General features: G+C 32.3%; 1 protein-coding gene across 1 annotated transcript in view; it reads right to left on the bottom strand.

The window, feature by feature from the left end:
- LOC130444383 (myelin transcription factor 1) overlaps window positions 1–7,807 on the bottom strand; it is a 54,104-nt gene extending 46,297 nt beyond the window's left edge. Inside the window, exon 1 of the mRNA XM_056779479.1 lies at window positions 7,721–7,807. Coding sequence (XP_056635457.1) covers window positions 7,721–7,749 — 29 coding nt within the window. The 5' untranslated portion in view covers window positions 7,750–7,807. The remainder of the gene's footprint in view (window positions 1–7,720) is intronic.
- Between the last annotated feature and the right edge of the window lie 9,717 nt (window positions 7,808–17,524).

Raw genomic sequence — 17,524 nt, 5'->3', positions numbered from 1 at the left:
CTTCAGGGGCATTTGGCAAGCTGATACATATCTCAAATTGGCTCCTAAACTTTTTTACTTCATAGACCACTTTCAAAATTTTGCTGGATCCGGTAGACCCCCTATAGATACTTTATTACCAAGTTCCAAATCTCGAAAGAAAATTAGGAAATTAGATCTATGGAAACTTGCGTTGTGGCTGAGTTTGAGCCGCGAATTTAAAATTTTCGAAAAAAAAAAAGGTTAAAATTGAGTGCTTTAGAAAACTTTCCATCGGAATATTAAAAAGAAATAAAGTATAATTTCTTATATTATAGATATTTATTCAAATATCAGTCGTATGTAAGTAGTAAAAAAATAAAATTACTTACATAACATAATGTAACTTCTACAATGGTAATTAAAAAAACATAATTTTAATGAGAGGGATGTACTTGATGGATTGACAGTAAATTATCAACATTTGGCTTGAGTTTTGTAAGGATTATCTACAAATCTCCTCGTTCTGTGATATTCAATCTGCTCCTGTAAATAAGTTTGTAACGGCACTAAAACTTTTTTCGACAAGACCAAGCAAAATGTCTAGATTATGTCTAGCAGTGGACGAGATGATCATGGATCTTTGAGTGCATAATATTTCATTACTTTCTCAAGCAATGAAAGCATTTTTTGTCTTTGCTTTGTCTTTGCTTTTGATTGTCTTGACGTCTATGGTAAAGAAAATATCTACCCAAAAATCATTTTAGTAATACGACATTTCTATTAAATTACTACAATTATTGCCAATTCAAATGATCATATTATGATTATCCCATATTTATGAATTACTTCTTTTAGTTTTTTTCAATATTAATAATTGATTAATAAATTTTTCGGGATAGTTGCCATACATTAGCTGGTAATTGAGACATTACAGACTGCTACTCGTTCTTCACGGAAACCCATATTCTCTCAAACAGTTCAGTTCATATGAGAATTTGAACCCTGCATCTCATTGCGTTTAATAGATAAATAGGACAAAGGTTTAAAAAAAAACAAGCAAAAAAATACAACATTTATTATCAGCATAATAGTTCCTGAATAATATATTTGTATATAATTTCAACATACTCGTCTGTGGGAATGGCACTTCTTGGTCATCTAATTACTACTTCTCAACGATTTATTCAATTAATGAAATCGTGATTTTTGTCTGGAACGTAATCTATGTAAAAAAATATGATTCCAGAAATGTGAAAAAGTTTAAGTAGAAATTCGTTGGCCAGGACATGAGGCGATTTGTAGATTAAGGTGGAGATGAAACCTTGAAGATAAGACTACAATTTTTTTTAAAATATAGACTCTCATTGCTAGTAAAATAGTCCCAAATTAATCCTGATTGATGGTTCAATCACTAATATCTATTAAAATTTGTTAAAAACAATACAACCACTACAAATTCGCATCCCTTGATTCAAAATAGGGGTTCTTATTAATAGTATTATTAACTGCGTTAGAAGAATTACATTCGGTTAAGTGACACTAGTTTTTGGAGCTGGTGAACAAAGTAACTTATTTACACATATCATAACATTCGTTTTATAGCAAAAGATACCTGTCGGTGTTTCAGCAGCTATGGGAAAAACGATGAGGTTGCAGTTCTTCCTTAATAGTTCTTCTTTAGATTGGTTTGTCTCTTTTTTTTTACCAGCTGTATTATAATCCATAAACATTTTCGCTTCGTAATCATTACGTTTATTTTTTCTTCTTCAATTATTTTTCAAAAGTGTTTATTACTTATCTTGTTTCACCAAAAACATTCTGCATATAACTCGTAAGCATCTGTTGACAAGCGATTGACTTTTCTGGAACATATTTATATTATATTTCGGCCCCATACAACAGAACAGATGTTAAATTTTTGAGATACTTGTTGAAGACCATATTTTACACAGTGACGTAAAAGTGTTCTGCACCAGGTGTATTCTCTTTTCGATGTTGTTTTCAGTACTTCCTTTTGTACTTTGCTGCCTAACTAGCAAAATCATGGTCAATGCAAGATTTACCACTTCTGAGTCTACCTTGGTTTCTGCGTAATATCTAGTGATTATCTTAATTTTTCCAAAATAACTCTTCCTTCAAATACGGAGGAATATAAATATTTTCTACACCAGCTTAGCTCTGAATTTGATGGCTTATTGTTTATTCTTTAAATATATCATTTGTGTGATAGTTAAACATTGGCTGTAGGTAAGTACTGGAGCTTTATTTTTTAGTGAATCACTTATTTCTCAAATATTTATAATTCTACAATCGAAAAGCTGGAGGCCTTATGAAATCTAGCTCGTTTGCATTTTCTTTGGCATCCTCGTCATATTTCTTCTGGGATTTCGAGAATTGAAAGATCCTCTAGGCGTCGCTAGCTTGGAAGGTGAGATCATAGAGTCCTAGAGCTTGAAACTTTCAGTATCATAATTTCTTCTTCTTTTTCGTGTGTTGTCTTCGCCCCCTCTTCACCGAGCTGCAGTATTTTCTTCGCCCTCTCTGACAGTTTGGAAAGCAACATCAAGTACATTAGAATACAAAAAATATTGAAAAGACATTGGGATCTTCTAATTCTGAAAGCAACGTCTCTCGATTATTATGAAAAAACACTTGTAGGGAGCATCTTAGTACATTTAACTAAATATAGATGTAGGACAGTCATTAAAAGTTAAATATATATTATAAAACCTTATTTCAATGTATGTATTTTCTTCTAAATATTTGGTACGTCTATGAATTGATTTAAAAGAAAGGCAACAGGAGTCCCGCTAAAGGCTCAGACGACGGTAGTTTCCCTCTGGTATTTATAGAGGGTGAGATTTTTGGGGGACTCGGCTTCGACCTTGTCAGAATCGGGGATTCCCTTTCAGGATTTTCATTCCGCTCCACTCAATTCAGGATCCGATTATTTTTTTTTCTTTTTGTATGTGTGTCGAATCGACGTAAAAATGTTATGATATCACCGTCAAAATCGTTCAGAATTCAATAAAAGGCAGATAAAAACAGATAAAGGGAATTTGACATCATCGGATTTTTGGTATTTGGTGTTATCCTTTAACACACAATTCTTTAACAGGTTTTGAGATGGAATCAGATTATTTGTCAGATATTATTTGAAATTTATGGAAAGGAATATGCTTAACCTATTTTTGTACCATTGGAATAGTAAATTGTGCTATAGTTTATAGTATATAGAAAACTTAAAACAAGTTATCCAAAAATTCTTTTTTATTATATCGGATGCTTCTCAAATAGTTTGAAAACGTGCTAAACTCCCAATGTATCGTTTTAGAATAGCTTCAAATGTAGAAATAAGCGAAAAAATTGGTTCGCTAATGCTTTTGAACACGCTGAAATCGCAGAAACACTTTTGGAAGCATTCTTCAGTATTATGCAAAGACTGCTTGTATAATCGTAACGAATATCAAGCAATCGAAAGTAATCTAATATTATTTTCGAAGGCCTTCTGGTATTATCCTTGCAAATATTTGAATTTTTTGCTTCTGTAGAAGAAGCACAGGTTGCTAGTGTTATAGGAAATACATATTTGTAATTTATATGTAATATAAGTAACTGAGATTTTCGAACTTAAGAAGTTTAGAAAAGGAAACAATTAAGTAATTATTGAATTTTAAAAAAAGGAATTTTTGAGGGAAGGAATTGAACTTTACATGATAATTTTCAAATATTTTCAAGATACAAATAATCATTTTATAAGTTAATTGACGATTAAATCATCTGAATTTTTGTAAGAACCATTCAGATATTTAACTTGTTTCCACCCTAACTCTAGAAAGTTATCATAAAACGTTTTACTCTGGAGGCATCTGTAGTTTGATATCTTGGAATAATTTTGGTTTTCGTCATCTAACATTTTTTAAAACTAGTAGTATATATCGTAATTTACTATTGACACTATTAGAGCTTGCACGAATCCAAAATGATGGTAAAAAACAGCCACATTTTCAAATAATTCTTTTATTGGAATAGTTTATAATTTAATTACTTAATATGACTCTTACTTCCATCTTGAACAAAACGTTTCAGATTGTTTCCTTTTTATGATACAATTCGCACTTATGTACATTGCAATTCGATGTAACAGTGTGCAAATATACTAAGATTATTAATTGAATCAAAATCAAATTATATCTCATAATTAGAATGACATCTTCCTTTATATTAACAACAATTTAACTCCTGTTTCTCATCCGGTCCACCTCAAAACTTTGCGCGAGTCTCCAAACTCCTTTAAACCCTTAAATCCGTCGATTCCAAAGCCAGTTCTTAGGATGTTGCGATGTTTCAAAGTATAGAGGCCCCGTCTTTAAACTAAAGTCGTCGGATTAAGCCTCTTTATCCAGCTTGGATACTCCTTACTTTAGCTATCAGTATTAAACAGCACCGAGTGGGGATTTCAGCTAATAATCTAAGCTACCTAGATAGCGACTTGTGGTCAATGACGTAATTGCCCATACTAGAGTACGCCCAGAGGAGAAAGACGAGATAGTACATAGCCTGTCGGCTTGTCTATTTCGTTTTGTTTCGGATTAATATTACGTTGAGACCCTTAGGGAAATCAGCAGTACACTTATCAATATAAATGAAAATTTGCGAAATAATTTTTAAATTAACTCTCAGTGTGACAATACAAGAGAAAAAAATATTATCTGAAACAATGTAATAGATATTCTTCACAAGAAATGATTGTTTTCAGCATTCTTTTCTTTCAATAATTTAGTTCAAGTGAGCAAGTAAGCATATGATGTGTGTTAAGTGAAATTTAAAAGGTTTAATTTCAAGCCTCAAAAGTGTATTTATGAAAAAAATATTCATTTTCAAGTAAAAATTATAGTACTTATTCTAATTAATTGTTGTAGCACAATTTGGTAGCTTTTTAAACCAAAATCGAATATTGAGTACAAAAAACACATCCATTTTAAGTAAGTGTTATAAGTGTAAGTAGGATTTGACATGTTTAAGTACCTCAACCTTCAAATCAAAATTGTGTCACGTGTTCTCGGATTCACTGTGAAAAATGGAAAACCATATGCTGAGACATTTTGACATATTTTAGAGTGAATTGGTATAGGCTCGGTAATCAAACCAAACTTGGAGATGGCTATCAATTTTATAGAAATTATTATTAACACATAATTTTGTCATTGGAAAAATGGGGCGATTTATAGAAAAATAATCTATCTATCTGACATACTCAAACAATTTGGTAACAGAAAGTCATCGGAAGAAGCCAAATCAGGAGACCGATTCATTCAGCACATCGCTTAGAAATCGGTGTTCAACAAGAGTTCAGAGAAATGGCTACAAAGTTAGAAGAAGACTTAATGCAGCTAAAGTTGAGCCAAAAAGGTCAACTACTGGCCCCAAATTGATTCCAACTCCGAGCAACCCGACTTTATCAGGGAATATGTTGATTGGACTAACAAACCATAGGGCTCCGTTCTATTCTAAGACGACAGCAGATGTGCCTGCATGGTAGGTAGCGGTAGAAGAGGGCGAGTTTATAGAAGATCTGGAAAAAGATTCGCGCACTGTTGCATAATACAAAAAGTGGCTTCTGGAGAAGGTTACTGGATGGTTTGAGCGAGTATTTTAAATGGAAGCAGAAACCGAGTTGGCTTTTATTGAAACTGGCGGTGGAGCGAAGGGATACGATACATAGAAGAAATTTCAGGGGGTCACGTTGTTCCCTACTCATATTCCTAAGACAAAATCTCTATTCAGTATTTTCAGGATGTTGAAATTGTCGTTATGGTTTGGCCAGCGCGTAGTACGGACTCGAATCCTATAAAGCATTTATGGGATCAATAGTTTGGCACAAAAATCCTGTTCTAGCGACGAAATAGGACCTAAAAACGACGTTCATTGAATAATGGGATAGTATCGAACAAGATCGAGTAAGGATCCATGAAAAAGCGATTGGAACATATTATTAGGGCAAGGGGAGGGAACACTAAATATTAATAGGTTGATTTTAAATAAATTAATATTTTGACGAATTTGAGCCTTGTATTTTCGTTTCATATTTTTTATTTTCCAAAAAAACTCCGAACAACATGAACAACTCATTATAGAGCTAAGACTAATGGATTTGAGACGCTAAAATTAGAAAAAGAGTGGAAACTACAGTTTTTTTGCGAGAGAATTTTGACCGTGAGCCTGCGACTTGTTTTTTACGTATAGATGATAAAAATTACATAGAAGAAGATAGTAAATTTTCCAAATATAATGTGGAAGTCAAAAGTAGAATTGCAAAATATTTTGAAATATGTGATAAAATTTCGAAAAAGGCAACTCAAATGTGTTACCGAGAAAATTCAGAGACTTCTATCACAAGATTTATGACTAAGTGGTTACAGAAAATACTGTAGAAAACATTAACGAAACGATCTTTTTGGAGTACTTTAATGATCTATAAACAAAAATAAAACTGTTAAATCTCTCATTGGACTAGAATTTCGATAATTTAGTGGTAACCAACAATATAAATGTTAGTCATTTCCATAGCGTTAGCTGGAGCAAATTTAGCACCAAAACGAGTGACTATATGTAAATTCAACCAACATATATATGGAAACTTATTTCTTCATTTTATATTACCTATAATGAAGAATAAATTAATCAAAAACTGTTTTTTGTACCTTAAAGCCCACGAACGCCATAATGTGTACCTCATGCCCATTATCTACTTATAATGTATGTTGTAAAAATACAATAATTTATTGGCATGATAAGAAAAATATTATAACCTTCCAAAAAATAGAAAATCAATAGATATATTTCGTTATTCTGGTCGTTACATTTTGAAAATTTCAATAATAAATAAGGAACGTTGATAAGAAACTAGGGATCACGTTAATATTATGAGGAAAAGTATTGAATCATATTTTATATCGGTGTGTGGAAGGTATATTATGAGGGCTAACATAATAATTATATAAATTTATAAATAAGTTCACCAATCAACTGGATTGAAATTAAAGTGGTACATATTAATTACAAGTTATCTGATGAATATAATATATATTAAGGACACCAAATACTTAATGAAATTTACTCAGAGAAAATGTGTTTGGATATTTCACGTGAGTAAACTCGATCTAATGCTCCCACTTGATGAAAATATTTGAAAAATTCACAAGAAACAAATTGAAGAGATTAATAATTAAAAAAAAAAGAAAACGAGAACCAACAAGTTACTAAATTTTGTTTTTTTACTTCAAAAAAATCATTAAATAATTATTGTTAATAAAACTTATTTATAATTATGTGATTTAATAGATTGGAACCGTTTTTGTTATGCGGAGTATTATTTACAATCATTCAAAGAAAATAAATATTCTAAATATGATTTAAATTCGATCTTCAATTTTGTAGCAATTAAAATGAAGATTTAATTAAAATAATAATACAAATAAATATGAACTAAAAATAATATATAATATAATATAATAAATATAAATAGAAATATAATATAATAAAAAAAACTAATATTATTTCCCCTGTTTCGACTCATTTTGTAGTAGTTTCTTTTATTACTACGAATTAATATTGTTAGAATAAATCAAAATATTTCTAGATATTAATTCCCCATCTAAAAACAAATATACTTACTAAGGATTATTTTATAAAAATATTTCTTCCTCAAGATAAAAATATTTTTTCCATTTAAACCGAAATTAATAAAAATACACACCTGGTATTAGTACAAACTGCCTCTATCATCTTCAACACCCCTTTGGCATATGCCCAAGTTCAAAAGCAAAAACTTAACCATCCCCAGTATCCTGGCAGCTTTCTAACATAGTCAACTGGAGTAACAAATGTAAAAACTAACCCAAACAAAAACGTCACTAATAACTTGAATATTTTCCTCGCAAAAACTTCACTATAAACATGAGCGTGCTCGCGTATAGAATTTCTACTTCTGAAACGTGCGTGTGTCTCAAAGTGCGTGCTGTAACTGTAGAAATGAGCGTATAATAGTCAGCAGGAGGCGCGATTCAGTGAAATTTTCTCGCGTCTTCGCTCGGCGAAATTCGCTAAGTCTAGATTTGTATTCGTGTACGTGCGTATATCACACGCACTAGACTGCAACTGCAGGAGGCAATCGTTTTCAGCAGGAGCGTCGAGAACGGACAGTGCGGAGCAAGAAAGATAGTACGACAAAAGAAAGTAGGAAAGAGTGTGCGCAGAGGCAAAAGCGCACGAATGCAGGAGTCTCCACGGATCTACGTAACACCGAAGCCTTGCCCACCCCTTAGGATAGGGTCCGGTCTAAAAGAGCAGGAGATGGAAAAGACGGGACAGATGAACGTGTGTTTAGAGTGACTGATACCTATTTGAAGTTGGGGTGAGTAACTGGACAAGGTTCGATGAATTTTGGAAGGTTGAAATGCGTATCAGTACTTTATTTTGAAACTGGGTTACTAAGGAAATATGATTACTTTTAATTGCCATTACGTTTTAGGAAAACTGTATCATGATATAGTTTGAGTTATTTATATTTTTCTATTCGGGTTGAAGAGAAACAATCTTTGTTTTCTATTAAAATGTTAACATAGTTTAAATTGGTCATAAGTATCAAAAGTATTTACTTCTCTAATTCTTCTCAATAATTTGCGATGAAAACTACTACTCCATATATAGATTGATGATGAACGTTTAGGTATGTGGTTTGTTGGAATATAACAATAATCATTAGAAATCAAGACTTCTGCTGGCTGTTATTGTAAACGTTGCCGAATCTCGTTAAGATACGAGGTTTTCTACTCAAATTTTCAGATAGACAAATAAAAACAAATATATATAATTGTGTATGGCTTTATCATTTTTCAATATCTTCTCCATTAAGATCAATACAATTTTGCATGTGTTCGAACTAATTCTCAAAGCATGTGATTTGCTCGCATCAATCGCTTCTTCAGGTGTATAAAAACGTTCATCTCGCAATTTATTTTCAATCTGCGGGAATAAGAACAAATAATTGGGTGCTAAACAAGGACCCTTTGGCGGATGACCCATCAATTCGAAGTTTTGACTGTTAAAAAACGTTTTTGTTTGAGGTGATGTGTGAGAAAGAACATTGTTGTGTTGGAGAATGATTTGTCTTCTGCGATTGATACCCCCAATTTTTTCGGATACTTCCGGCAATCAAATCCTGTTGTATAATTCAGAATTGACCGTTCTACGTTGCTTTAATTGAAGCGACATGTCCAGTTATTCCGAAAATACAGACAACCATTTGCTTCGATATACTTAGGACGCGAACAACTTTCGTTGGATTTGGCTCGTCTTGAAAGACCCATACAGTTGATTGTTGTGTAATTTTTGGTTCATAAGCATAGATCCATGATTTGTTGTCTCTCGAAGCGGCACACTGCTGTTTGTTTGATCCACGTTGAAAGTCATAGAAAATCATGTGTTAATTCCATATGAATATTTCAAGTATGTCTAAACAAATGAAATAACACTCGTATGACAACACTTTTTGAGTACGTTCCCCATGTCAAATTTGACATATTCACATCAGTGTTGCCATATCTCAAAACTTAATTAGGTACGCTCATATAATAGAACAACGCTTTGACGGATTTTCCTCTTTTATATATCAAAAAAAATATATTTACCTTCTAAAGATAACTAATCTTAAAAAATGGTCACTAACATAGTTTAAACATAGGAATCTCACAGCAACAGCTACGCAAACTGGCTTATGAGTTCGCGTTTGAAATCCTGAGATCTGTTCACGACTTCCGGAGCCAACAAGCTTAGATAGAGTGTTGGGTTTTAATAAATCTGAAATTGGATTGTCCAGCAAAACGAATATTCAATGTTGATGAAACAGGTATTACAACTGTTCAAAGACTTGGAAAAATGTATGCACCTAAAGGAATTAAGCAAGTTGGCAAAATTACAAGTGGAGTCTGTGCCATAAATGCATCGGGAACTTCATTCATCCCACCCATGTTTATATATCAACACCAAAGAATCAAACCAAGTCTCAAGATTGGAGGGCTTATTGGAGCAGAATATGAATATTCAGTCTGGGTGGATCATCGAAAAACTTTTTGAAAAATGGCTTCGTCAGTTTGCCAAATATATTACAGCTGAAAACCCCACTCTACTAATTCTTGATATTCATGCTAGTCACTTGTTACTGAAGGCTTATCAATTTTGCCGGGAAAACGGGATCCATATGCTATCTTTGCCTCCGCACACTTCCCATAGGATGCAGCCGCTGGATGTCACTTTCTACGGTCCATTGAAGACAGCTTATCATAAAGAGTGTGACTTATATATGAAAAACCATCCATATGAAAAAATTACTCAAGTTTTGACTTCAATATTTAACAAAGCTTAGGAAAATATTGAAATATCTGTCAAATCGAAAAGTTGAAGGTAATAAAAAGATTTATACTATTTTTACATAACCTCTAAATTTATGTGGAAAATGTAAAAAACCACCTATTTGATTTTTTATTATCTCATTTTTCTCAAAATTTTGTAAAAACTTACCTGTTTATGTCCCAAATACAAAGTAATTTATTTTTGGTTGTTATATATAAACGTATAAAGATTTTACAAATATACACGTGTTCTCAAATAAACTATTGTTGACAGAAAGATACAACGAATTCTCATAATCTATAACTGTTGAGTACATAAATTTACCAAACGAGCATTTCTGGTAATACAGAATAAAAATAAACTTCATGATTTCCCCAGCACCCAATCAAAACGTGAAAAAAAAGTTAAACTCAGGCATTTCCAGAACTGAAAAATGACGTTTTAAACGGTTCTTAATTAGCAAACTAAACCGTACCCTCTTTAAAAAAGATTAAACCGTATGTTTGTGAAACGACGTAAATGCCAGTTGAGTGACATGAGCCGGGGGCGGCCGACTGCCCCTTTAGCCCTCACTCGAACCAACTTGGTTCCCTTACTGGATGTTTACCTCAAATAATAGGTTACGCAAAATAAAGATACACTCTGAATGTTGTATTGAATAAATAATAAGTAATTATTAGACACTCTTTACATAGGACAGACATATCAGTATTTAAAAAATAGATTAAAAAGTCATTAGTACGTTAATAAAGTAAAACCACATTACAAAATAATTAATTATCAAAAAAGCCTACATTCTGTTATGAAAAAATTCTAGAAACGGATTCAAATACAAGGAAAAGAGAATTTTTAGTAATAATTCACACAGATAGGGTCGAAAAAGCTGTCAATGATAAAAAAGATCTGAAAAATTTGAGTGAAATTTATAGTTTTATTTCATAAATTTCAATATACAATTAATTCGAATATTAATTGCTGTTACTCATTTTTTAGATATAAGAACTAAAGAAAAATTATTTATTGTGGTTAAAACATAAAATATGAGTTGTCATTGTTAAATATAAAAGGGTTTAAGAAATAAGAAAATGAAAAATTCAATTATGAGTATAAATATAACTTTCTTTTTGTTTTTCTCTTTGATGCTTATTTTCCCGGTTTTAGTAGACAGTGAAAATTTGCATTTTCTCGAAGTTTCAGTGTTCACTTTGGAACTGTGATCAAAGTCACAGAAGGTAGGGTGGTTTTTCGTTTATTAATCTAGAAACTGATCCAATTTTGTGATCTTCCTGACTGCAACTAATTTCATGGCGTCAATCTACTCCTTAATTCTACCGAAACATATATAATGTATAAATAAATAATATAGATCAAAGACAATGTGCTCAATATCGACAGCTCTGTTGTCTCTAACACTCTCACTACTGGTTTACAACCAAAATTAGAAATGATCTATAATCACTTTGCTTAACTTTACCGTAAGATTTCAATGGATTCCCAAGAAAAATGATTAATAACTGCAACAGGAGGACCACGCTATTGTATCTTTAAACAAATTAACAAATAATGGACAATGAAAAAAAAGTCGCTGGGGGATTACATATTAATATTTCTATCGCAAATGTTTGTCACGATGTTAAAAGTTGTGAAGATTATTAAACATCAAAATAACTTCTCTGATTATGAAAGTAATAACACTGATAAAGAAAATGGAAATATTTTTATTCTTCTTAAAAAAGGAATCAATCCCGTATTTGCTCCAATATTTCTCATTCTTGGTTTGCCAAACTTCAGTGACAATGGTTTGGTATTTTTTAGTCTTCCTAGTATCCTCACATTGTTGGTTTGTTCCATTCTTGTTATTTTGGATGGTCAATCGAGCATTTCATTCTTGTCTTCTATTCACTTTCTTCATCTTGTTCAGACCAAACTCACCACGCTGTAACTTACACCTTTCTCCTTGTATCCTTGTAAGTATATAAGAAACAGGGTTAGACTTCATTAACTTCTCATTTAATTTTTTTACATCATATTTTTCTCCACTGGCAATGATGACGACAATTTCGTCATGTCTCAAGTTTGAGGAGAAAATTCTTTCCAAATTTGTATTACATGACATAATAAAAACAAAACTATTGGAATGATAAGTGAAATCCTTTATGGACTCTTGAGTTGCGTTCTTGTATGGATCAGATAAATGACGTGTCAATCCTAGATAGGATCTAAACGACGATCTAATAATTATCAATTTATTTGAAAACGAGTTACCCTTGGGAAATTCCAAAAAAAACGCGGAACGTTGTACGTCTATTTTTCGTTGGCAAGTCGCTTGACGAGGGGCGGTTTGCGGCTAAAAAAAAGAGACCGTGTTGAACCGAAACATTCAATTTTCATACCTTAAAATGTTATTATGTCAAATATTCATTTATTCTCGTTGAATGGGGCTGTTACGGGGTTAAGCCTTTCAAGGGGTTAATTTTTATTTCGGTTGGGGTTGAAATTGAGACGCATTTTTAGGATTGCGAATGTTACGGCAAAACAGGATGAATTGGTGAAATATGTATATTCCGTTTGTTGTTTGTCAGCAAACTCTTTGTAACGCGTTTACAAGTTTAGGTGTGCGTGATTTCAATTCTATTTGTTCATGCATACTTTTTCGTTGGATCGGTTCAGGTTGATCTCGGACCTAAATTAATCATAATATTTTTTCAGAAGCTTCGAAATTTGAAATCATTATATGCTATATTCCAGTTAGTTTAAGCGTTGAAGATAATGGTGTTATTAGTAGAATAGTCATTGTCTAAATTACCTTTTGTACATTAAGAAGATGTGGTGAAAATTATTCCTCATTAAATCAAAATTGTTCATTTTCAAAGTTGAATATGAGAAAATTATGGGTCGAAAGAACTAAGAAAAACACTTCCACAGATAATTGAATTGAATTGAAAGTAGCAAATTATTTTCAATATAGGAATAAAATTGATAACAATCCACATAAAAAGAGACAGCCTTTTAAAATAGTAGTACCAAAAGCAACAAAATGAAAATTGGTTATAAGTGTCGCAGCTTTTCACTGGGTATGTGGCAATAAAGAAAGACTCTGTTGGGTACTGAAAAATGGAAGTGAACTTTTGAGCAGATAAACTTGTAAAACGAAGCTCAAGGAGAGGGAATGCCGAAGAGACATTTAAAGCTCTACAACCAACGGAATTTTTGAAAAATGCTGTTGGCATAAGGATTGAAATCAAACATGAGGATTTGATATCCAGAATATTTTACCCAAAGATCAGCGGAGAAAGATTTATAAAAGGTTCAACCAGAAGACATTGTACTGTACACAGATTTCAGGGATGGAGAGTCATACTTATGCAAAGAGTATTATGAAGACGGCGTCAATTGCTGAGAGTCAACACAATGGATTATCTTCAAGAAATAGCAGAACTAGAAATAGAAAAAGAAAAAACTTCTTGCTAGATTAACATTAAATTAAGCTCTGAAAGGGAAAAAGATGAGAGTGTGGTTAGATAGTTAACTAAGTTTCCAGGTTGAGAAAAACAAAACGTAACACTATAAGCTTCAGGTCTCCGAGTGAACCACAACAAAACTAGGTCGAAGTTGCTCGTACCAATCTGTCTTGAGCTTAAACTACTAACAAGAAAATTAATGTCACTATTCTGAAACTGTTGGGTATGTTCATTGTTTCATTGTTATTATTGCTTACCAGTTTCAAAAGCAATATGTCGTCATTTCATTCTCATATTATATTATATAAAACAAAAAAACATGTTTTTAATTTTTTTTTAACTGGATTGCTGGATTGAATATACTAAAGTATATTTAGTGTTTCCATTTTCAACTATTGAATTAGTGTATTTTCAACTGTTTGATAATACATAATGATAAAAATTTGAAAATAATCAAGTTCAGAGGTAACCTGGTGAAGATAATGATACATATTTATGAAATTATTGCATTTTCATTGATTATTAAAAAGTGTGTATAATTTCAAATTAATCGCATTTCAGAGTTATGGAAAATCGAAACTTATATAAAGTATGCAAACATAAAATATCAATTTCTAAAGAAGGGAAAGAAGAATCTCACTGTAATCTTTTTTCAAATGGAATTTAATGATTTGTTGTACACTATGAAGATAACTGTGGTAGTAAAATTAGTAATAAGAAACGTTTCCTTTAAGATTATTAATCACTCGTGTAATTTAGGATGATGTTGTAACAACAAATTGATTAGAAAAAAAATTTATGATTAAACAGTTCCGAAAGTTAACCAGAAATAATCACTGTGAAGGTCATGAATATGGAAAAAATTATTCGGAAGTAAACTTTGTCTTGAACAAACTGAAATTTGAAAAGTAGTCCACAACTTCGTACCTACTTCCAGACGGCCATCAGCATCGTCGCAGACTTGAAGTTGGGAGTTGCACCACATCCCCGGGACAAAAAAAGTTCCCACCCAAACTTCCGCTAATTCAAACTTCCAAAATTCGACCTACCCCACCAAAAACTCTCAACTAGTTCATACAAGTTAGAAAGAGAAAGTAACATTGGTCGTAAGTGTACTTCTAGTCGTTGGCGGCAAAGTTTGTGGACTAAGTTAAGTTAACCGGCAGTTGGGAAATTAAACCTAACTTTTTATGTGGCCCGGCATGAATTTTGTGAAATCGATGTTGTTTACGTTTTGAATCTCTCTTACTCGGACCTGGCTGGAAAATCGATAACGCAAAACTTTTCCTCGAAGGCGGCCATGTTGGTTTTTCCTTTGGAAGTGGGTAAAAGTTTGAGCTGGCAGCGTTTGTGTCGAAAAACTTTTCTTCGTAGATATATAATGAGCGGGAGAACGACGAACTTTCCAACTTCAGTCATCTTCAGCTTACACCTGAAAATCAATGCCAAGCCGAGGAACATGAAACCACAATCAAGAATTATTGGAAAATTGTCTGCTACTAAATGTTAAAAAGTTTTAATGTACCATATACTATTAACATAATTCATTTATGCGATATATTACAGTTTTATATAATACAGTATGTTCATAAAGTATGTAAACACGTTAATATTATAATTTTTGTTAAGACTACAACAAATCGTAATAAAAACGATTTAGAGTATCCGCATAAATAGATTGTAAGCATAAAGGATGCATTCAGCAAACATTATTGATGGGAATCGTTTTTTTTAGAAAAATAATTCATTTTCATCTTATCAATTACTTTTAATATATAAATCACGTGAGGCTTCTACAATTCAAAAGAATGCATCAGCCATCTTATGGAGTGATTTACAAATTGATGGATTGCTTCATCTATCTCATCCAATGTTTCTTTAGGTTAAAGACTAATAAGAAATCACACCTCTGTAAATCATGCGAATATGACAGATATTCAATAACTGTTAAATTAGTTTCACGTACAAATTCAAATTTCTGCTATGCAGTGTGTGAAGATGCATTATCTACTGGTGAACATTTTGTGGTGGGCAGTTTATTGTTTACTACGAAAGAAAACTGCGTGTATGAATTTTTTGGTGCTAGTGAATCTTCGTGAATCCATACACGGGTATCCTGGCGGGTAGGAATATCATAAAGTGTTTAATTACCTGTTACCATTTTAGGAAAAGTTTTATATCCATCATTATTTTACATCTTCAACATGGTCTGGGTATAGTTAAGTCCAAAGAATCCCAGAGGACAGGTGGCCGTAACTAATACTGGAATGCGAGAAACGAGACATAGAGCATGATCAAATTTAAGATGGAAACACTCAATCTGATAATAGATAGGGGTCAGAAATGTTAGGAGCTTTGGAGGGAAACTTGTCATAAGAAATCACAACGTGTCCTGGCGGATATCAGAAACAAGAGAAATGGCAATCAGAAGGTTTGTGCAAATCGAAAATACAGAAATAGAGAATAAATAAACAAGGATATTACATTTCTCAGAGCAGCTTACATAAAAGGATCTTCCATTAGAGTAAAGTTGCAGTTGTGATAGTTTAAGTTCATCAAACTATTATATGTAACGGGAAGCAGATATAACATATTTGTTAACACTGTTACATTGACCTTTAACAGGAGATAATTGATTGATTTCATAAGTTCATTATTTTCGCCATTAATTTGGAGTAATTACATTATATCATGAAACGTAATTTTGTATCCAAATTTTCATTACACTTATTTTACAATAATTGTAAATATTACATAAATTGGAAATTATTTACTTCACAATTTGCAATTAAACGGTGAAACTGGATACTAAATTACTGCTTCATTTAATATTTTTCTTCATCCAAGTACTGGCTATCTAAAGTTATCGCATTGGGTAAAGCGCCTGCGAATCTAGTTGAAAAGACCCTCTTCAAATTCATATTGTAGAGCCGGAGTACAAAAAGGATCTCGAAAAGCTAAAAACCTTTTCTATATCGTGAAATCATAGCAAGCTGGCACTGCCGCCGCTAAGCTACGAGGACCAACTGGTCGAAGAAGGCGGTAGAGTGATTTATAACATCAACGTGATATACCGAGTAATATATAGCAAGTGAACAGTCTAAAGAAATCCACCGTATATAGGCGATATCACGGGACGATCTATGAACCTGTCGGTAAATATTCCCAGGATTTATGTCTTAAGGGGCAGGTTAATGTGTTATTTATATATAAGAAATTTTACTACGGAAAGCGGAGATTTGAACAAGTGGAGTAAATTTGTGATGATATGAGGGTCATTCAAAAGAACTATTTGATAGTGGCAAAGGTGATATGAATTGTATCACAAAACATATTTTTTAAAATACATTTTCAAAATTATCCATTACTAGGATTTTATCCTCCAATTATTCATGTCATGATAACGAATCAGTATCTTCAGTAGTTCCACACTTAATATAAATAAAATTGTTTAGGTGCTAGAAACCAAATTTAAATTCAATAATAACGACCCAAAATGTTTGAGATTTCAACAAAAACTACGAGAATGGACCCAGACTACCTGGTCTGACCTAAAGATGGCGGTAGTTACTTGAAGAATACCACTGTATTAGAAAGTACACGATGTATACAGCATATATTTCAAGTTTGAAGACGTCACGTTGTTTAATATTTGTTTAGCAGTCGTCATTAGTGGAAGTTTCCATTTT

The sequence above is a fragment of the Diorhabda sublineata genome, chromosome 5 (assembly GCF_026230105.1).
Source record: "Diorhabda sublineata isolate icDioSubl1.1 chromosome 5, icDioSubl1.1, whole genome shotgun sequence".
Taxonomy (NCBI): Eukaryota; Metazoa; Arthropoda; class Insecta; order Coleoptera; family Chrysomelidae; genus Diorhabda; species Diorhabda sublineata.
Note: the sequence above shows the minus strand (reverse complement) of the source record. Positions and strands in the feature narration are given on the sequence as shown.